The 23,674-nt window shown below is 40.2% G+C and overlaps 1 protein-coding gene across 1 annotated transcript in view; it reads right to left on the reverse strand.

Annotated features, from left to right (window-relative positions):
- Positions 1 to 16,408: 16,408 nt before the first annotated feature.
- Ccdc15 (coiled-coil domain containing 15) overlaps positions 16,409 to 23,674 on the reverse strand; it is a 76,960-nt gene continuing 69,694 nt past the window's right edge. The window contains exons 14-17 of the mRNA XM_038324518.1: positions 23,461 to 23,637; positions 22,845 to 22,993; positions 21,074 to 21,227; positions 16,409 to 18,247 (exon numbers count right to left, since the gene is read on the reverse strand). Coding sequence (XP_038180446.1) covers positions 21,100 to 21,227; positions 22,845 to 22,993; positions 23,461 to 23,637 — 454 coding nt within the window. The 3' untranslated portion in view covers positions 16,409 to 18,247; positions 21,074 to 21,099. The remainder of the gene's footprint in view (positions 18,248 to 21,073; positions 21,228 to 22,844; positions 22,994 to 23,460; positions 23,638 to 23,674) is intronic.

Here is a 23,674-nt window from a genome sequence, read left to right on the forward strand (position 1 = left end):
ACAGATCAGTATCATGCACTTGTGAGGAAGAAGCTCAATGTTAATGGCCGTTTTGCCCCTTAAGCACCAGTTCCAACTGCCACTGAGTTTCTCCTATCACCATGTGACTTTCTGGACAGTTAATGAACCGGTTAGATCCTCTTAAAGATCTAGTGTTGAAAGAAGTGGCGGGCTGTGTTCCGCCACCCGGCTAGCTTTGCCCAAAATAATTACACGGAAACTGTATTCTTTTAAACACTGCCTGGCCCATAGTTTCAGCCTCTTATTGGCTAATTCTCACATCTTCCTTTAACCCATATTTAGTATTCCGTGTAGCACCACGAGATGTGGCTTACCAGGAGAGATCTTAACCTGCGTCAATCTCGGAGAGGAGAATCATGGAGACTCCATATGGCGACTGCCTGAAGCATCTCCCCAACTCCTGCTACCCAGCATTCTGTTCTGTCTACTCTGCCTACCTAATTTTCTGTTCTCTTAAAGGGCCAAGGCAGTTTTCTTTATTAATAATGAAAGTAACACATAGACACTCCTCCATCAATCTAGTAACAAGTGTCTTCCTTAATTTTTTTTTTTTTTTTTTGGTTTTTCGAGACAGGGTTTCTCTGTGGCTTTGGAGCCTGTCCTGGAACTAGCTCTTGTAGACCAGGCTGGTCTCGAACTCACAGAGATCCGCCTGCCTCTGCCTCCCGAGTGCTGGGATTAAAGGCGTGCGCCACCACCGCCCGGCCTCTTCCTTAATTTTATCAGAGATACAAGGCCTTGAATACTCCTGAATATTAAAGACCAAATGCCAAATTACTAGGTTAAAAAAATGCAAATATCAGTATACACACAAATATTTTAAAAATACATTTCCCTCCTCCGATTTCTATCTTATAAAACAGACAATGGAACCATGTCTCAGAGATGTGACTGAATGGGTAGGAAGTCAGGATATTGGGGGGAAATGTAATACTAGAATTTTTCATTGAGAGGCAGATTGGTATACTAATAAATTAAAACATTGCTTGGAGTCAGGGACAATTCTGGCTCAGATACAACTCAACTTCAGTTTCCATGACTACAAAACATGGATAATAACACCTATACTACAAGACAGCTGTAATAACTAGAAATTACTTGTACAAAAATATGTAATAGTTCCTGATATGTTCAGTAGGTCTTGGCAGTAGGGAGATTATGATAAGACATTGTCTTGTAAAATCCTTAACAGTGTGTTTATGTATACATTCAGCTTAGCTCACTGATAGTTCATGTTGAAAAACTTGAGTGTTGACAAGGATGTATGTGGGATTAAGTAAAATATAGAAAAATGAAAATGCTATTATCCTAAATGTCAGATACTGAACTCACACTACAAAGTTATTGTTAAAACCCTCACAGCCCAGATGATCATACTGGAAAGGATTACATTTCTTAATAAAAGCTACAGTTCTGAAACACCAGTCAAAGAAACCTCCATCTTGATAAAAACTAGTTCCAAGCAGGGCTTCAGTTTCCCGAGGAATGAACTCAGGGTTTAGTAGCAGTCTTGAGACTGGCTTTAAGAACCACATCTGCTGGCTCTCCTACTGTCAGCCTCCACAAGACACCAGTGGAGATGCAGATAAGGAACAGCACAACCTGAAAGTCATTACAGAAGGGAGAACAACATGATAGAAATGTTAATTATTATTAAAATTTCTCAAAGTTGTTTTGTTTAAGGGAGAACTAAAAAGGAATAAATGGCAGGGGTAAAATGCGTTTGTCTCAGTATCTTACAAGCTGCAGACAGTCTCTGAGTAAAGTAATGACTCATTCATTTACTGATTTAATAAACATTTGTTCAGTGTCAGTTCTGTGCTGGGCTGAGCACAGTGATGAATAAAACAGACACAGTGCCCTACATCACAGAATTTACAGTTAAGTAGGTCAGAGATGTCCAGCGCAATCCCACGGCAAGGGTAACTTGGAAAATCAATGCAAACAGGAAACGGCTACAGAATATGTTTATACTGCTAGGGGAGCCCTGAGATGGGTTCAAATACCTCTGAATCTCAGAAGCCTCCACTATATGTAATAGATCCAGATGTGAAGAATGTCTAGCTGCTTACCAAGTAAAAAGATGGGAGGGTGGTGACTCACAGAGTACATCTGCAAAACAACGTGCCACATGAAAAAGCATAATCTTGAAAAATGGTACCATGAAATTTCGCACAGCTGGAAGCACATGCATGGTGGAAAACTACAGAAGAGATGATGGTTGTTAACTGTGGTGAGGCAGCGGGAAGCGGCCAACAGCCCTGGCAACAGCTGAGACTTCATCCTTTGGGCAAGTTGCTATGACAAGAGGGTTCCATGTTTGAAGCCCCAGCTCTTGAAAGGCAGAGGCAGGGGCATGAATTCTAGGTTAGGCCTGGGACTATCTGGACACTGCAGAAGGGGAGGGACAGACACAACTAGAAAAAGTTAACCCTGTCCAGTCAAAGGGCCGAGCAAAGAGGCAGTCATGCAATAAGCAGCCCACTCCACTCAAGCACGTTTAAACGGCAAGCTCTCCACTCAGGTTAGCCAGGACACGGGAAACCGAGACTTCTGCCTTACGTCTGTCTATGACAGAACCCCACGCACCCGGCGGTGGCATCTAAAAACTTCAAATCTGAATCAGTTTTTATCTATTTCCCAATAGTATATGAGTACTCCATCCCAACCACCAAAGTACCATTGGAGTGGTCCCATTGAAGGAGAAGACCCATCTCCTTCCTCATGACTGTCAACAGAGGCCACCCATCCTAACAGTAATGAGGTACACTTGGCCCCACAAGGGTGGCAGGGGAGGACCAAGTAGGAAACCTAGACTTTTACTTCTTGGCACCTAGGCAGAATAGAAAAAAAAAAAAAAAAAAAAAAAAACCACCTAACACAACCCCAGAGCATACTGTCCTTTCCTAGATATGTGAATTCTGAGTTGGCAGATAGCTTAGCAGGTAAGATGCTGCCAGGCCTGACCAACCGGAGTCAGTCCCTGAAGCCCACGGATGGAAGGAAGGAAAGACCTGACTTCCAAAAGATGTCATCTGAGCTGCACATGTGCACTGCGGCACAGAAATGCATACAGACAGTCTTAGTTGAAAATACACTTACCACTATGTAAGTTCATTCTTGGAATGTATACTGATAAGCGAACGTTTCCATCCACACAAAAACACAATACGATAAATGTCCACAACAGCTTATCTAAACAGCAAAATATTACAAATGTCCTTCAATGACTAAATGGTTACAAGCCAGGCCGGTAGTTGTAAGTGTGGTAGTGACCTAAAATCCCTGATTTGATACCTCCTTATCAGAAGTTCTTATTCCTAGGCCCTTATCATTTTTCTAAGTACTTTTACTAAATCTTTGCACCCACATCCTAGTAATGAACTGAAACAAGTTCTTCCCAGTTTATAACATCTGGGCTCAAGCTATAGAAAAATGGGCAAGCATCTGTGAAATATGTCAGGGGCTTCCAAGTTCTTATCAAATCCTTACATTACACAGAATGAGGGGTTTGTAGCAAGGTTCTCTGCCACTGACTGTAAAAAGGCAAGGAAACTTCTTTTATAGTGGTTACTGACAACTGCAGACTCACAGCTGAGAATGAGAGACATGGAAGGCTTCTGTTATAATCTCCTCCTACCACATCTCCTTCCCCCTCAGCCAAAGAAACAGTCTAGACAGGAAATCATTGAAGAGAACTCTTAAAAATTGTGATATGGCCAGGGCAGTGGTGGCGCATGCCTTTAATCCCAGCACTCGGGGAGGCGGAGGCAGGTGGAGCTCTGTGATCCTGGTCTACAAGAGCTAGTTCCAGGACAGGCTCTAAAAAAGCTGCAGAGAAACCCTGTCTCGAAAAACCAAAAAAAAAAAAAAAAAAAAAAAAAAAACCAACAACAAATGTGACAGGGATGCTGAAGTGCAGCTCTTCATGGCTGACGGCCCCTGCAGGATGGGGTGGGGAAGGACTCAGTTTTCTCTAAGGGGCTGGACACTAGATGTTTGATCATGCTCCAGAGAGTATATAGGCAACACAAATTGAACTTTTTACCCCCATTTTCTCTCTTTTCTTGGAGGGAGGTTACAGGGACAGGAAAGTAAACCTGGGAAGATGGGGACATAAATGTGATCAGGGTGTATTATGTTGGTTAAGAGTACACTGCTTTTTCAGAGAGCCAAGGTTTGATTCCCAGCACCCAAATGGGTTCACAACCATCTGTACCTCCAGTTTCAGGGGATCCAATGCTCTTGTCTAGATTCTGGGAGTACTATGCATGAAAATGGTACAGATATACATAAAGGCAAAACCACATACACATAAAATAAAAATAAATCTTTTAGCATTGATACATTTTATTATATTTTTATTAAATTTTTAATTTATTTTACATATCAGCTTTCCATCCCTCCTATCCTATTCTCCCTCCTGCCTCCCATCTACCCCCAACATTTATTTATTTATTAACGTAAATCTTAAAAAACATTTACAAACAATTATCACGGAGGGTAGAATGGCTATGTGCTAAGTAGTTACAAGTAGCTAGACTGTGTTGGGAAGTTTCTAACTACAGGAGATCAGGCAAGTTTTCACAGAGCACTTTGCCTCAAAGGAAGTGTTTAAGGCTGAAAAATTCAAAGGGCATTTCACTCAAACAAAGACCAGTTAATCCTAAGGGACACTCCTGCCAACTGGCAAATGCTATTAGAGCACTCCCTAGAGTTCCAAAGGAGAGGCTATCAACCCCATGAGATTTACAAAGGGGCAATACCCACCTTAAACTCATGTTAGCAAGATTTTCTAGTCCCATCTACAAAGATAAGGGTTCCTGATAAACACAGACACATAAAAGAGTCTCACAGTCTATTATACAAGTCAAATATACAGAACTATACCACCTACTATGCAAGAGCCTGAACAAATTCCCTACCCTTGTTGCCTCGGTGGGTCAGTATACAGAAATACAAGTCCAAATGTACTGTGCTTCTGGAGCCAAACTAATTCATGAACTACATACTGATGAGCTATTCATCTATATATTTCCATTTTGCTAATGGTCAAGAGGAAGAGGTAGTAGATAAGGGTTTAGAAAAAGAGAAACAGAAGATACATATTTACTGAGCATCAGCTGTCCTTAATCAATGGATTTTCCAGGTTGAGCCATTATGTGAATCTACAAAGGCGATAATAAACACCAACTGTTGTCAGGAACTCCTAACTAGCTAAACTGCTCATTCCTGTTGTGTTAGTTAAGCTCCATCCCACTCTCCTCCTGACTCTTTCTGCTCTTGCTCTCACTGTTAGTCCCTCTCAGTTCTGCTCCTTGATGTCTTTGTAATCTCCTTGTCTCCACTGTCTGGTCCCACTGTATCTACTGTTCATGACTGAAGTTATTTACAGGATGAGGATAACGAGCTACAGCTGTATGGAAAGACCACCTGACCCCAGTCCCTAAAAGTCAGAGTTGTATCATTGTCTTTTTTCTTTCACCTTAAAACCTTTTGGGTTTATGTGAAGAAATGATTTGCTGGCATCTATGCATATGCATCATGTGTGTTCATGGTGCCCATAAAAGTAAAAAGGGGACATTGGAGCCTGGAGCTGGAGTTACAGAAGGTTGAACGACCATGTGCAGCCAGAGCTCTATACAACTGAGCCATCTCTCCAGCCCCTCTCACCCATTTTAGAAGCTAGCTGCCTTTTCTTCCAGCAAAAGACATTTTTAAAAAATATATATACAATACAAGGTTCTAATATATGACAGAAAAAGATGCTCTCGTACCTTTATGGCAAAATGTTTTTAATTCCTTAGATAAAATACTGTGCCCATCTGGAACACAGGGTAGGCTTGGCCTCCTTCAGCTAAACCATAATTCAATCTTAGCAATTCAAAAAGGCGGGTGGGTCTCAGTAGATGTGGGTACCTACATCGCTGAACCAGGAAGGATTTACAAACAGGCGTCAACTCACCCTCAGATTGAGCAAGAAAGAGCAGGTTGATTTGCAATTTAATTGGCACACCCACTAACTTGGCAAACTCTCTTCCCTTGATCTTCCACCTTCAGAAAACTTGGTTTTTGTTCTAAGTAGGTTCAGTATAGGATGGGGCAATGAATAAAATTACCAAATACTATATCATCATAACCTGGGGATATAGAAAATGTCTTCACTTAGGCAGTAACATAAAGGCCATAAGTGATGTACTTGTGTTCCTATGCTCCTTCAGCTCAGTTCCAGTTAAACTATTCAAAAACAGCAAGGGATCAATGTGCTTGCAATGTAGGGAAGGCCTTGCCTCTTGAACCGTTAAGGAACAACACCTAAAATGGTTGTGACGGATATTCACATATGTATATGATGGTATACTGGGGATAGTAATTCTGCTGTTAGCATAAAATATTCATGTACTTACTGTGTGCTAGGCACCAGGATAGTCACTGGATATATGCTCTAGTTGAATTCTCAGAATTCTATGAAGTTCTTTTTTTCCCCATCTAAAGCTCAAGATAGCTTCAGTAACTGGCTCAAGGTCACTCAGTGTACATACGGTAGGACAAAGATTTGAAACATGATCACAAACTTAACAATTATCCCATAGGAGTAGAAACTCTGAAGACAAAGCAAGAAAGAGCTTTAAAATATCAAAGGACAATTCTGACACAAAAGGAGAAAAACCCTTGAGTACCAATCTATGTAAAATTGAAACACGCCATACCATAAGGAAGCTGAAATCTCAAACCTGGGTCATTTTACAGAAAAACTGATTCTATTTCTAAAGCAAGCTAATGGCTTACATTTTAAAAACAGGGAGGTGTTTCTAGACTAAAATCATTTAGAGATTTACATGTCCTTTTGACACCAAAGGACAAATTCTCATTGTCTAGAGATTTTATTCAGAGCGAAGACAGTAAATAATTTTTGAATTGAATAGCATGAATGTCCATTCCCTTAACTACCATTCTGTCCTTCTCATCATTTCTACCCTAGCGTTCTCTACGGCTTTTCATCCTTGATTTCTCAACTTTTATTGGGCTGGGAATTCACAGATACAGTCTGTAAAACTAGGTGATGAGCTGTCTCTCTTGATTACTCATTGTGTGAGCTATTTTAGGGAACATCCATATTGACCCAGTCACCAGCATGAACCTAATTTCTTTTTTTTTTTTTTTTGGTTTTTCGAGACAGGGTTTCTCTGTAGCTTTGAAGCCTATCCTGGAACTAGCTCTTGTAGACCAGGCTGGTCTCGAACTCACAGAGATCCGCCTGCCTCTGCCTCCCGAGTGCTGGGATTAAAGGCGTGCGCCACCACCGCCCGGCTTGAACCTAATTTCTATTTAGTCTGTAACCTCTGGGCTCTGGTCACCATCTGTAAATGCCTGTGTCAGAAGTTCCAAAACTGTGGGACAGCACTTTCTCCTTCACACCTCCTTAGATGGGAGAAGGGGGAAAGGTACAGTTATATTAACTATTTTAGGCTTAAGACTTCTGCTACAAATTACTCAAACAAATAAACAAACAAACAAAAAAAACAAAACAACAACAAAAAAAGAAAAGCCCAACTCAAACACAAAATCAAGTGGAGAGAGTAATATTTCTCACAAGCCTGCCACTAGGAACCAGTACTATCAAGCTTTTGGTAACACTTTCTTGAAATTTTTTGTTCTACTTTGTTAAATTGAGATGCATCTCAAGACATGATTTCATTTCACTCATATGTACCTCTGCATTCACGCCCACACGTCTTCTCTTTCTACTGCTGGCTTCTTCTTCTTTGGGGATTGTGGTTCTGAGGACTGAAGCCAGGGCCTTGGGCAGGCCTAGGTGGTGCTTCAGCACTGAGCTACATCTCAGGACCTATCACTGACTCTCGCAAAACGAGTAACTAAGACTCTACAACTTCTTGAACACTTCCAACTTACCTTTTTCAGTTTCTCCTCTCAGCATCCAAACGAGGTTTTCACGTTCTTTTTGGTGGTCATTTTTATAATCCTTTAAATCCAGGTTGTAAGGCACTAGTTTGCTTTTCCCGCAGAATGAGCTAAGGTCTAGGTATCTGCTTCCTCGTGGTGCAGCTTGTTCCTATTTCTGAGTACTCAAAGCTTTTCTACACAGTATCAGCATCCACATCAGAAAATGACAAGTGACCATTATCTCACAAGTGTTTTTTGTCTAAGGGACCAGAAAATACCTAAAATCAGGCACAAAATGATCGTGACATGTAGAAGATAAACTAGAAGACACAGTTTGCTTCTAAAAATGGAATATAAATAAGCAAATACAGAAAAGTCACACCTGCTCTCTTCTTTTTACTAGCTTAAGTGGTTAAAAACAGAAGCAGTTTCTAGTCTCTGCTTACAGTGGGTGGTCAATAAAGCTGCTGACCATCTATTCTATTCTTGCCCACCATAAAAGGTCTAAAAAGGCAAGGGTGAGGCCTGGATAATTAAGTAATAACTGCAACAATACAAGGGAAAGAACATAGACATTTCCGAAACCTAAGCATCTGGAACAAGTTTACTCAGGTTGGACTGGCTAGGAAAGTGTGTCACACATATTTCTGATGGTTGTTATCACAAGCAGACAGGTACAGACATCCCTGTTAGCACACAATCCCAAACTTGCCTCTACCACAGAGTTCCAGCTCTTGGCATGGTTGTTGGCAGATAATGAAGGCTGTCTCTTGATAAGAGCTGAAGATGAGTTTCATGGCTTGTGCTCCTCTGGCTGAATCCATGCCTTTACTCTAAGAGCCTCTGTTCTGCCTTCCTGGTCCACTCCGACATGATCAGTGGGCAGTGCAGAGACCTTGCTGCACCCTTATCTCTGAAAAGTCAAATCTACCAGTAGTCTATACTCAGCAAGAATGAACTACAAAATTTGAGTTAGGCCCAAAGGAAAAACATAACACATGCATACTGTATTAGAGCTATGCTGGAAATCATGTTGTATACTCCATTTATTTATCAAAAATGACTGTCCAGAGAGATTATTTGCCCTAAATTACAGCAGCAACAAGGGATTGTGAAACAAGGCAAAATGTGAGCTCTAGTGTCTTTTCTGAGGAAACAGTACATTAGGTAAAACTATTAATCATGAAGAACTACCACTAATAAATTCCAACTGTCTTTGTTCTAGCCAGACTGTCTACAGAGAGGGGACAGGGAAAGCCACTATGATCACATTTAACTATGGGAACCCTACGTACTGACTACTGGGTGAGGGCATCATGTTATCCTTAAGGGTCCAGAAAGGAGGCAGCTCTGCTATGCAGGCCGAGTCCAGATGCTTGTAGGACCTGAGCTGTGTTTAAATGTTTACTTAAAACACTTATACTTCAGTAGTAGCTCCATTTATGCACAGCTGAATGTAATTATCCTGTGTTGAGCATTCCACTGAAAACAATGAAACTGAGCACAGAAACAAAAGGGACAAGTTGTTCAGTTATTTAATAAATATTGACAGAAAGCCCATTAAGTATAAGGCACAGCTATAACACTGGAGATATATAATAGAGTTTACAAATACAAACAGCTGGGCAGTGGAGACGCATGCCTTTAATCCCAGCACTCAAGAGGCAGAGGCAGGCGGATCTCTGTGAGTTTGAGGCCAGTCTGGTCTACAGATCAATTTCCAGGACAGCTAGGACTGTTATATGGAGAAAACCTGTCTCAAAACAACAAAACAAACCAAAAACAAAAACAAACCAAAAACAATAAAACAAAAAACAAAGTTCCTTTAAGAAGTATATAATCCAGTGGGTGGAAAAATGAAGAGTGTGTAATGCAGCTCATAAGTACCATGAAAGAAACATTTAAGAAGGGAATTTGGAGCCTCGGGTAAGGTGCGAGTGGAAGGGTAGTTTAAACAGTTCATCAGTGAGGCCTCATGATAAACAGCATTTGAACAAAGGTGAAGGTGGAAAGCCAAATATTATCATAGGAAGAAGGCATAGGACAGCAGATGAAAAGGCCTTGAAACCAAAGTATTCTTGGACCGCCCAAGGAAGCACAAGGACAGTGCAGCTGAGCAGAGTAAACACGGGGGAAAGAGTCAGAAGTCTCACATATAATTGGGATCACATTCTGTAGGGCCTTACATGGCACTCTAAGGACTCCAAGTCTTTTCTGTATAAAATCAGTCGACAAAGGAGTGGCATGAGTGACCTTTTTAATTTTGAATGGCCTGCTCTGTCTACTGTGTTAAGAACAATGTATGAGTTGCACATGTACAGAAGCAAGAAAACCAAGGAGGAGGCTACTGTAGAAACTCTGGTGAAACACAATGACTTGGACCAGTGTTACTGTAATGGGGCAAGTACTGTAAAACAGTTGTATTCCGAGTATATTGTAAGGGAAAACCAATGAAGACCACACACAGCTTGCATAAGAAAAGAGTGGAGAGTGACTACACAGTGTTTGGTGAAAATAAGTTAGACAGAGATGACATTACTGAGATGAATAAGCATACAGTAAGAAACATTTATTGTTAATTTGTTTATAATGGATTAGCAAGTGTGAGTGTGTGTGTGTGTGTGTGTGTGTGTACGTGCCTTTTAGGAGGTGGAGGGAAGACTGACTTTAGGTGTGCTACCTTTAATGCTAAGTATAGTAGTATACACTGTAAACCTAGCACTTGAGAGGTGGAGGTAGGAGGGTCAGAAATTCAAGGTCATTCTTGGCTAGAGAGTTTAAGGCCAGCATGGATTACAGAATACTCATCTCCAACAACACAACACAAAACAAAACAAAACTGGGAAACCACTTAGAAAAGTAACTAATCCACAAGAAAGATAGTTTGGAACACATCAAGGAGTGGAAAGAAGGAGAACGACAGATAAACTCTGAAGGTATAAACATGGCATCATTGCTAATGGAGTGAGAAAGGATGAGAAGAATAGAGAAGAGTCAACGATTTCTACAAGGTTTGGGGGCAGAACTGTCATTAACTGATAGCAGGGACAATATAAAGAGTGAATCTGTGGGAAACCAAGCATATAGAAATGTCACTGATGCAGCCCAATTTAGGAATCTGAAGTTTAGAGATGAGGTCAGGAGCCAGAGAAATAAATTTCAAAATTATCCATATATAGATGACATTTAAAGTCACAGGAGAAAGCTCAAAGGAGCAAGGGGGAGGAAAGATGGAAAAGAAGGCAAGGACTGATCCTGGGATGTCCCAATGTAAACATGGGAGGAGATGGAGATAAAAATGAAAGACACCAAGAAGCTGAAAAGGCACTTTAAAAAAATGATGGATCACTTATATTAAATTCTGTTGATAATTAGGAAGAGATTTGAAAATGACCATTAATTTTGCAAATTGGAACCCACTGGTGACTTTGAAAAGAATTTCTTTTCAGAGACAGACTTGCTAGGTAGCCCAGGCTGTCCACCTGTCTCAGCCTCCCTAACGTTTGGATAACAAGCATGCATCACCACACCCAATTTGAAGAAGATTTTTTACTAAAGTGGCAAAGGCAAATTGCTAACGTGTAAGCAAGACAGCATGAGAAGCAGCAGTAAGCTCAGGGAGCTCAGTATTTTTGTTTTAAATGGAAGCAAACAAGTTTAGTAGCAACTGAGAGGGCATGTCAGGTAAGTCGAGGTGGTTTTTAATTGGCTGGTTCTTTCTTTGTTTTTCAAGACAGGGTTAATTTGTGTAGTTCTAGCTGTCTTGGAATTAGCTCTGTAGACCAGGCTGGCCTTGAACTCATAGCGATCCACCTGTCTCTTAAAGGTGTGTGCCACCACCATCCAGCAAGTTGGTTGGTTTTCAATATGGAACAAATTATAGCAGGTTTGTGTACCTATAGCAATATTTCAATTGTTAGAATTTGTTTTGTTTTGTTTTTTAAGACAGGGTTTCCCTGTGTAGTCCGGGATGTCCTAGAACTCATTCTGCAGGCCAGGTTGGCCTCAAACTCTTGAGATCCACCTGCCTTTGCCTCCTAAGTACTGGAATTAATGGTGGAAGCCACCTAAAGAGAAGTAAGGCGACAGGAGGAAACTCACTTTAGTCATAGGATGGGAAAAGATGTGGAAACAGACAGCTCCATCACAGCAGCAGGACTACATAGATACAATCAGGTGTGTAGAAACTTGTGAAGTTCCCTTCAGCCTATTTTTTCAGGCAAACCGAAAACCTTATCAAATAATAGTGATGAGAAAATACAGAAATATGAAGAGGATTATTCTTATTTAAAAATTATTTTTATTTTTATGTATGTGGTGTTTCATATGCATGTATGTCTGTGTACTATGTGCATGCAGTGCCTGGGCCTGAAGAGGGCATCAGATCACTAGTCCTGGAGTTTCAGATGATTGTGAGCTGCCATGTGGGTGCTGGGAATTTCACCCAGCTCTGCTGGAAAAGCAGTCAGTGTTCTTAATCACTGAGCCATCTCTTCAGTCCCGTGTCAATTAGTTTTTTTTCCAATTTAAATGCCTGCCATCTACCCTCCCTATTTATCCGCTCACTCACTCACTCACTCACTCACTCACTCACTCACTCACTCACTCACTCACTCACTCATTTTGTACTATTATCAAACTTCCAGCCTTAAATATGCTAAGCAAACACTGAGGTGCATTCCCCAACTATAGCCTACTTTAAATTCTGGGACCAAATTTAGTCATTTTCCTCACCCCAAAACCCTATTCCTGCCCCACAAACCAAAATCTATCTCTTTATGATCCGTTTGTAATCTCAGCCTCTTCTTTCTTAAAGGTCTCTGTTTATCTAGAAACGTGATTAAAATTTACCCTGTTAACTTAAAAAACTTGTCTTAGTTAGGATTTCTATTGCTGTGATTAAACACTATAACCAAAAGCAAGTTCAAAAGGAAAGGGTTCATTTATTTATATGGAAGCTAATACTTCCATATCACAGTTCATCATCAAAGGAAGTCAAGACAGGAACTCAAGCAGGGCAGGAACCTGGAGACAAGAGCTAATACAGAGACCATGGAGGGGTACTACTTACTGCATTGCTCCTCATGGCTTGCTCAGTCTGTTTCCTAGTAGAAGGCAGGACTACCAGCCCAGGGTTGGCCCCATCCACAATGGGCTGGGCCCTCCCCCATCAACCACTAATTAAGGAAATCCCCCAAAGACTTGTCTACATTCAGATCTTATGGTGACATTTTCTCAACTAAGGGTCCCTTCTCTCTGGTGACTTCAGCTTGTGTCAAGCGGATACAAAACTAGCCAGGACAACAGTCTTGCAAAATTTGGAATAAAAAAAGAATCTTAGACTTCAGATTTCCCTCCAAAACAAATTCATCCCTTCAAACAGAATTCAGCACACTGCCCAGTGTGACAGGTTAGAGACTTAGGCTACTCCTTTGAGACATGCTACTTCTCTGAGTTCTGTAGCTCCTCAAAGATACAGCCATTGGCCACCGTTAACATATGACCAAATTGTAATGCAAGAGGTGGTTTGAATGAAAATGTTCCCACAGCCTCAGATATGAAGCTTGGTCGCAGGGAGCGGGCACCATTAGGAGGTGTGGCTTTGTTCCCCACAGCCTCAGATATGAATGTTTGGTCACAGGGAGCGGGCACCATTAGGAGGTGTGGGTTTGTTGGAGTAAGTGTGACCTTACTGGAGCAAGTGTGTCACTGGGGTTGGGCTTTGGGGTTTCAAATGCTAAATCCAAGCCCAGTGGCTCTCTTCCTGCTGCCTGAGGATCCGGATGTGGAACTCTCAGCTACCACCCCAGCATCATGTCTGCTTGTGTGCCACCATGTTCCCGACAGAGACAATAATGGATTAAACCTCTGAAACTGTAAGCCTGCCTCAATGAAATGTTTTCTGTTATAAGAGTTGCTGTGGTCATGGTGTCTCTTCATAGTAACAGAACACTGGCTAAGATATCAATCTTGAAACATTTATTTATAGACTGAAATTAAAAGTCTTGAAGTTTTCTAATGACATTCAAAGGCCTAACTTTACTATCATTCTATTAACTTGAAATTAGACAAGTCAACTCACCTGCTTTCAGAAAACCAAACTTAAACAAAAAACTTGTGTGAGAATAAAGAAACAGAAATCAATACAACTTCTCCTAGGAAAACAAATTTGTGTTAATACAAGAAAACCAATTAAAAAATTCAAGGCAATGGCAAGGCTCTGGCCCAAAACACAAAAAAGGAGAAGAGAAACAAAAACAAACAAACAAAAAAAACAAAGAATACATAATAATCATAGACGCAGAAAAAGCAACGGAGAAAACCTAGCAATATCAGGATAACAACACTTAATAAGCTAGTAATAAAAGGGAACTAATGTCATCAAACCTGATAAATCATAAAGACTGAAAATTCTTTGCTCTTAAAGTAAGAACCATAACTAGGACATCCACTTTGCCAGTTCTGCACAATGCTGTGCAGGTTATTCTAATCATTTTATTTAGACAGGAAAAATAAACAAATGGCTGAATTGGAAAGAAGTAAGATTCTATTTTAAGATGACAAGATCCAATATATAAAACATTCTGGGCTGGGACTAGAGAGATGGCTCGGTGGACAAAAATGCTTGGTGAATTAGCCTGACGATCTGAGTTATATCCTTGACCCCACAGTGGAAGGAGGAAACCAACTTCTCAAGTTGTCCTCTCACGTCCACACACACCTGGTAGTATCCACAGTCAGTCTGTGAGTCTGTCTGTCTGTCTCTCTCTCATACACACATACCACAAACTAATTATTAATTAAAAATAAAATATGAAGCCGGGCGGTGGTGGCGCACGCCTTTAATCCCAGCACTCGGGAGGCAGAGGCAGGCGGATCTCTGAGTTTGAGGCCAGCCTGGTCTACAAGAGCTCGTTCCAGGACAGGCTCTAGAAACCACAGGGAAACCCTGTCTCGAAAAACCAATAAATAAATAAATAAATAAATAAATAAATAAATAAATAATAAAAAAATGAAATTCTGGGCTGAGGAGGTAGCGCAGCCACTAGTGCTTGCTCAGCACTCCCAGACTCCTGGGTTCAGCCCCAGCACTTCATAACCTGGGAGCAGTAGAACAGGCAAGAACAGGAGAGACCCTCAGGAGCTCAAGGTCATTCCTGAAGGCCTGAGGCCAGCCCCAGTTACCTACGACTCTATCTCAAAGGAGGGAAAAGAAAGACAGGGCAATTTCATTTACAATAACGAGAACTTAAAAATCATAAGTACTTAGCAACAAATGTAACCTACATATAGTTTTTGTTCTCTGTAAATATAGTACAGTCCAGGAAATTAAAGACATACACATATGAGATCTCATCTCATATTTATGGGTTAGATGACAATAGTTCCCAAATTTATCAATAATTTAGTATGCTCCCTTATAAGAATTCAGCTGCTCTTCTGTGTTTTTTTGCTTTGTTTTTGGTAAGAGACCTTAAAACTATATGAAAATGCATGGACTCAGAAGAGTAAATTATCTTTAAAAAGATCAAAAGACTCATACTTGTCAACTTCAAAACTTATCACAAAGTCACAGTATTCCAGCAATACTGTATATAAGGAGAGACACACAGGTGAATGGAACAGGGCTGAGACTTCACAAGTGAACTTTGACATTTCTAGTCAATTCTATGTGTCAAATGGTAGTCTTTAATGAGTGGTAGTGGGATAGTATTCCCACTATTCACATGTAAAAAAATGAAGTTTTACACATTAGCTCAAATTGGATGGTTAACTCTAAATATAAAATTAATACTTTTAAGACTCAGAACATATAAGACGAACACTTGTGGCCTTGGATTAGGTAATGGCTTTTCAGACTATAGCAAAAGCACAAACCACAAAAGTATATAAATAATGGGTTTCATCAAATTTAGGTCTATGGTACAAGCTTCAGAAACCATTAAGAAAGTGAAAAGAAGCAGGGCATGGTGGCACACGTCTTTAATCCCAGCATTCAGGAGGCAGAGGCAGGCAGAGATCTGTGAGTTCAAGGCCAGTCGGATGTCCAGAATGAGTTCCAGAGCCAGAGCTACATTGAGACTCTGTCTATGAAACTGACAAAGTATCTGACACACATCTTCTTAAGACAGACCCAAATGGCCAACATGAAGAGAAAGATCAATATCAACTTCTGAGGAAATTCAAGCCACAATGAAAACCACATCGCAGCTGCCTGGGAAGGAGACAAGTGTTAGTGAAGAACACTGGACCCTTCCACGTTTGGGGATGAAAAATAGTACAGCTGCTTTGGAAAACACTTTGTAGCTTCTCGAAAGTCTAAGCACGAAGCTAGCATGTGATTCAGGAATTTGATCCCTAGATATACACCAAAAGAAATGAAAACACAGGGGCTGGAGAGATGGCTCAGCCATTAAGAGTACTGGCTGTTCTTCCTGAGGACCCGGGTTTAATTCCCAGCACCCAAATGGCAGCTCACAACTGTCTGTAACTCCAATTCTAGGGATCTGACACCCTCACACAGATGTATACAGGCAAAACACCAATGTACATTAATAAATAAATAAATCTTACCAAAAAAAAAAGAAATGAAAACATGTACCTACAGAATCCTGAGAACAATTGCTTGTAGCAGGACAAACAGAAATGTCTTTCAGTTGATGAATGAATAAATATGGTTTTATTATTGCTATTAATACTTTTCAACAATGAAAAGTAGTAAAGCATTAATGAATTTACCAACACAGATGAGTCTTGCCATCAGGCTAGCTGAAAAAGTTCAGTCACCAAAGAACTCGTATTGCACATTCCATTTATAAGAGAAGTGATGAATAGCCTCATTTACACACAGATTAGGCTAATGGTTATCTAGGATTAGAAAGGGATTTTTGGAGTGGGAAGACTTGAGAGTGGTGGCCTTTATGGATCCCTTCTGTTTTATTGTTAATGTTTTTAATTAGTAGCAATCACGTAAGATTGGCTGTCATAAAGGCAGCTAGTGTGAGGCCAGGAAGTCTTGCATTGTGCTCTGTGCTTCCTAGAGAGCAATACATCAGGATGGCTAAAAGTGACCCCAAGAGACCAAAGGGCTTGTGACTCTTATGCTCCCTTTATATAGACAGGCAGAGAAGATCACAGAAGAAAAGCTAGATGTCTCAATATTGCAGGATTTCCTAAGTGATCTGAGAAATGGAGACAATGCCTGGGTGGGGAAATTTAAAACTGATGAAATGGCAAAGTTGGACGAAACATGCTACATTTGGGAAATGAAGGACTGTGGACCAGTGTGCAGGAGGCCTGAAGGGAAAGGCCACTCTTGCTGCCCACAGATCACTGTCTCAATACTTCTTTTGTTCAGAATTCAGAACCAAGATTGAAGCCACAAACCCTGGAATCTCTAATGTAGACGTGGTTAAAACAAAAGAAAAACAACAACAGTTGAGGGAGACGCCGAGCAGCTTAAGCAGCAGAGAAAAGAAGCCATGCGTCAGTAAGGTGGTGAGGCAGAGGGACACATATGTGAAGGACATTCTAAGAACAAGTCAAAGAGAAAGTCTCATGGTAAAAAGGGTCTGACTGATTTTGTTCACAAAAAGGTGAAAAGAACAAGATGAGGAGCGGCAGCAGGAGGAAGGAGGGAAAACAACTATTTTATTTGGCTTAATTTCTTTGAGTCAGTCTCACATAGACCAGCTGGCCTCAGACTCCTGATCCCCCTGCATTAGCCTCTCCATAGTACTGGGATTATAGGTATGTACCACCATGCTCAGCTAAAAAAATGTTTATCTGTCTTCTTGCAAATACCATAGAGGGGAGAGCCATGATCCAAACATCTTATTTGAGTGTGTTTACTGTTTTCATCGGGTTTAATTTAGAATCTGGTCAATCACTGCCCCCAGCTTCTCAAAGCCTTCAGTTTACTTAAAGTTGACACATGTGTCTGGCACTCCTTAAAATGTATCAAATTTGTACATGTTTCCAAACATTTTAAAATGAAAAGGTACTCTGTGTTCTCCTTACTCTGCAATTTGCTTTTGGTATGACAGGGCATTTTGAAGATATTTCTGGCATTTTGCTTTCAGTTTATGAGGTGATATTAGCATGGTTACCGGCGAAAAACCTGAGTTGAAAACTGTACATATCTGTAGTTTGTAAAGTAAAAAAACCAAGGTCTGATGCTCCTTTCTTGGCATGGGGAAGATTCCTTTTGGAAGGGCTGTAGCTCAAGGCGTGCACTGTGACACAGGGATGGCTCCCAATAGCTTCAGGTTGTCTTGCTGTCTTTCTATGTGACATAGCATTCTGCTGACATTTTTTTTAGCTGTGAAAAAGAGAAGCTAGCATGAGAATGGCTTGGTTTTTTAAGTTTTGTATAGTAGATATAGGTTAGTTTTTAGATAAACTGCAGAATTCTTCATTGTTAGCAAAGAAACATTATATCAATGCATGTTCAAGAACCCTCTGTACCTAAGTACAACTTCTGTATGTTTATAATGCTGCAGTGTTTTTGAAGCTAAAAAATTACATATTAAGAAAGTCATATTGCCGGGAGGTGCTGGTACATGCCTTTAATCCCAACACTTAGGAGGCAGAGGCAGATGGATCTCTGTGAGTTCGAGGTCAGCCTGATCTACAAGAGCTAGGTCCAGGACAGGCTCTAAAAGCTACAAAGAAACCCTGTCTCAGAAAACCAAAAAGGCAAAACAAACAAACAAACAAACAAAAAACCAAAAGAAAAATTAAAAAGTCAGATCAACTAGGGGCTGGGGAGATGACTCAGTGGTTAAGAGCACATAATGTTCTTGCAAAGGACTTGAGTTCAATTCCCAGAACCCACATCAGACAGCTCACAACTCCAGTTCCAGGTGATAGGACAGCCTTCAGACTCACCCCCGATAAATAATAATTAAAATTTAAAAAATAAAATGGTTTAAAAAAGATTTTTTTTTAAAAAACAAATCACATAAACTAAACTTTAGCACTGTAAACATTTTAAGTGTACAGTTCAGCAATTAAGCATATTCACATTTTGAAACAGACTTTAGGACATTTTCATCCAGGAAAATTAAAACTCTGTTCCATTACATGACAATGCTTCCCGTCCTCTTGACGCCAGCTTCCAGAAAGTACCACTTTACGATTTCTGAGAACCTGACCACTTTCGGAAGCTCCCATGCACAGCACTGGAATACTTGCCTTTGGTGACTGCTTTATTTCACTTAGCACAGCGCTGCAACATGGGACGAGAATCCTTTCTGAAGCCCGAGAACCCTTCTGGGGCAAGTGTGCACAGACTGTTAAGCCTCCATCACCACATACATACAGCTGTTCTGAGTGACATTACTACAAGTGGAGTGTGCAAGCCTGCTTCACAGCTGGTTTCTGGTGCTTTAAACTTCGGGGTGGAAGCAGAACTGCTGGATCAGGGAGGCTTCTTTGGAAATGGTTGTGAATGGACTAAAAGCCACTGAGCTGCGTAGTTTAGATTGGTAGTCTACTTATAGAAAATCATATCTAAACAGAACTATTAAAATATAATTTGTTAAGAACAAATAAAATATATACTTACTTCAAGGACTCTGATTGAACTGGACAATTAATTAATATAGTTAAATAACTTGCTAATCTTCTCATTCATGTAACTTAGACTCTTTTTCAACAGCCTGGCTAGAAGTGAAGGCCTTTGTTTATTTATTTTTTTTTGACATACCCTAAGTGCTGTTTTTTAAATTAATTAATTAATTTATTTTTAATTCATGTTCACTGGTGTTTTACTTGCATGCATGCCTATGTGAAGGTATTGTAGTTCCTGGAATTGAAGTCACAGACAATTGTGAGAGGTCATGTAGGTGCCAGGAATCGAACCTGGGTCCTCTGTTAGAACAATCAATGTTCTTAACTGCTGAGCCATCTCTCTAGTCTACTAAGTGCTGTTTTTAATCATTTAAAATTTTGAATCAAGAAATAATGTGAAAAAATAACAAATTTATAATAACCACGGCAATATTTATTTCCTTTGTTTTAGGTACATCATTCAGCACATTAAAAAAAAAAGATAGACCAATGAAGCAGAACTTTACTCCTTTGACCTCATATATACCTTCTGAAATTTAATCATCAGCACTGGGGGTGGGGGCAGAGGCAGGAGGATCTCTGAGTTCAAGGACAGCCTGGTCTGCAGAAAGAGTGAGTTCCAGGACAGCCGGGGCTACAGAGAAATCTTGTCTTGGAAAAAAGAAAAAATATTTAATCATAATTATTTCACATAAAAGATATTAAAAAGTTAGAGTTTGACTTTTTGGCAGTAAAAATTTTATATAGTAGTAATAAATCAGGGCTGAAGAGAGGCTCGGCAGCTACAAACACTAGCTGTTCTTTCAAAAGACCCAGGTTCAACATTCCCTGCACTCCCTTGGCACATAACAACATCTCTGACTCCAGGCCCTGGGGATCTGATGCCTTCGTCTGGTCTCCAAAGGCAATGTACACACACAGCACACAGACATACATTCAGGTAAACACTCATATACATAAAATAAAAAATAAAATCTCAAAAAAGTTTAGAATAAAAATGAAATTAAAAAGTCCTATCTTCAATGTCACTAAGAAAAAAGGCAATAACTTAAAAAGTAAAAGAAGCAGGAGAAACAAAATCATTTTAAAGTACACCAAATCCAAACTTGCCTCATCTCTAATTGCTATACAAAAGCAGAAAAGCCAACAGCAATACAGACAACCATTAGTGCTCAGAAGCCCATTCCTCTTCTGCTTCATCCAGACACTTTCAATACCGTCAAGACTCAAAAGCACGATTTTAGCAGGATGAAGTAAGATAACCTCAAAGACTTCTCATAAGTTTCTCTAATTAGACAAAGAAAGAACACTAAATGGACATTAAAAAAAGCCAGCAAAAACTAAGAAACACTACTTTATAATCACTTTTAAAATAACTGGTTCCAGTGGTTCATACTAAACGTGAGACAAGTTTGGCATTCAGCTTTCTGTGCTGGTCCCAAGGCAGACACCTAGCTGTAGACAGTTACTATGTGGGACTGATTTCCTTCAGCTAATAATACATTTTATACACTTTTACAGCTTTCCTGAATCATTTTTTGTGGTTGATTGTAAAGGAAGGTGGAAATACTACCAGTCATTGGTGTTGATTTCAGACTCTTATTGTAGACTTTTTTTTGAAGTCCGTCTATGTACAGAAGCAAAATTGCGAATAGCATTTCGAAGAGTCGCGTTCCCCTCAGAGATATCAGAAGAGTTGATGACTGAATGTAAGGCCCGATTATATGCTGCAAATGAAGGATTGCACAACATTGAATAAAGTCAGATTCTATACAACTCTCCTACTTCTTTTTCCTATCAATAATGCTTCTTTACTCAAAATGCCACTGAATAAACGTTTATTGAGTACTCAGAAGAGAGTAAGCACTCTGTAAGCAAAGGAAAGAGAATACTGAAAATGGCAGCAGAGTTAAAGTTGTGGGGTAGTACTTCCACACCACAGGCACAAACGTATGTACAAACGATAACAACAATAGAAAGTCAGATATGAACGAACAGCTAGGGAACACTGGAAGGATTTGAGAAGCTGTGCCATTTAAAGTGGGCTCTGGGGATTGACAGGAGGAAAGAAAAGAAGGCATTACAGGTAGAGAACAAAGTGGATGAGATGTATGGAGAAGTTTGGTGAGGCTGTAGTGTGGCTGAGACCAGAGAGAAGTACACGCATTTCACTGTTATGAGGAGAAGTTTTAAAGTAAGGGAATGATAAGATTCATAGGATGGACACATTCAAATTACAGAGATAAAGCACACCAACAATGTAAACACTGGCAACATTTTCAGTGCTATGTGAGGCTGACCGAGCTCCTATGTTCTATAAGTCTGTTTAGTGATGGACAAGAAACATTAGCAACTACAAGAATGATTCTCTTCTCTCACTTGGGACAGTTTTTTTGTTTGTTTGTCTGTTTTCGCAGACAGGGTCTGTCTATGTAACAGTCCTGGAATTAAGCTTGGTAGTCCAGGCTGGCCTCAGACTCACAGAGATCCGCCTGCCTCTGCCTCCCGAGTGCTGAGATTAAAGGTGTGGCCACCACCGCTTGGCTATTTGGGACTCTTGACAGAGGTCCCTATCCTTCTTTGTTTCACCAGCAGAATAAACTGTCTAATGATGTGGGATTCACCTCTGTATGCTGTGAATATGTTTTATTGTCACTGGTTAATAAAGAAGCTGTTTCAGCCAGTGGCTTAGCAGAATAGAGCAAGGCAGGAGTTCTAAGCAGACAGAAGAAGAAAGAACGCAGAGTCAGTGAGACGCCATGTAGCCACCACTTGGAACCTTGCTGGTAGGCCACGACCTCATGATGATGCACAGATTAATAGAGATGGGTTAATTTAAGATATAAGAGCTAGCAGGCAATATGCCTAAGTGATTGGTCAAGTAGTGTTGCAATTAATATAGTTTCAGTGTGACTGTTTCAGATCTGGGTGGCCAGAAAACAAATGAGCAGCCTCTGCCTAGAGCCTAATATGGATATATGCTTGTAAGTCTTTATTAGACACCACTAAAATATGCAAATAACAGACTCTTAATTTAGCCATAAAGGACAAACTCTTAATAATGTTCAATTAGGGGAAGATCTGGAGCCCAAGTCCTCTTATATATAAGGTAATCAGTTGGAAATGCTTCTCTAACATAAAAAGGTCTAATCAGAAATGAAACTATAACAATTTTCATTGTCTCACAAAGTTGTTTTATAAAGGTATATATAAAATTCTCTTATATATAAATATATAGTAAGTTCTTAAATTCTAAATAACCATAATCACTACACACACACACACACACACACACACAATTTTATTACTATTAGGACTTAATAGCAATTCCTTAAGATACTTACCTCTGTAGTTTTTATAGAAAATGCAATTGTTGGCACAGGTATCAGGATGAGCATCCCAAAAATCAGGACCACAACAACATAATGGAGGTAAAGTGATATTATAAAGCTTCATTTTCTCCTGGACCTGGGCTCGCAAAGCTTCTACATATCTATAAAAGTACAGTGTGGTCAGGTAAATCAACTACTAGGAGAACAAGCATAAATCCTGATTTTATACCCACTTTTCACTGCTCTGTACCTCAAGTCTTCCTATGCAGTAGGAAACAGCACTGGGACAACACAGTGCTAGTCTCAAGATGTACTAGCCAATCAAACAGCAATGGAGTACCCACCCTAAATGGGGAAAAGTATGAGAAGACAAACCAAAAGTGTCTGTCTTCCTCTCTCTTTGGTTTTGAAACAGGGTTTCTGTATGTAGCCCTGGCTGTCCTGGAACTTGCTCTGTACACCAGGCTGACCTCTAACTCAGAGATCCTCTTGTTTCTGCCTCCTGAGTGCTGGGATTAAAGGTGTGCACTACCACTGCCTAGCTACACCAAGTCTCTTAAGGAATATGAGAAAGCCTACTTTCTGTCTCTTCTAGAGCCAGAATTTCACGCAGAATGTTTAAATTCACCTTACATATTCTTTTTCTCTCTGGTGCTGTTTTTCTCTGGCTCCTTTTATTTCTTCAAGTTGTAACTGGGCTAAGACATCACTTATCTTCTGCTCTGAGTGAGGCTCTTCACGACAGTGCGCTCTCAGGAGCCTCTGTTCTTCAGCATAGCGCTGCTGCTCTTTCCTCCTCTTAATTCTGAAGATGAAACAAAACATACTTAGGAATTTTAAAA

The sequence above is a fragment of the Arvicola amphibius genome, chromosome 3, assembly GCF_903992535.2.
Source record: "Arvicola amphibius chromosome 3, mArvAmp1.2, whole genome shotgun sequence".
NCBI classification, from domain to species: Eukaryota; Metazoa; Chordata; class Mammalia; order Rodentia; family Cricetidae; genus Arvicola; species Arvicola amphibius.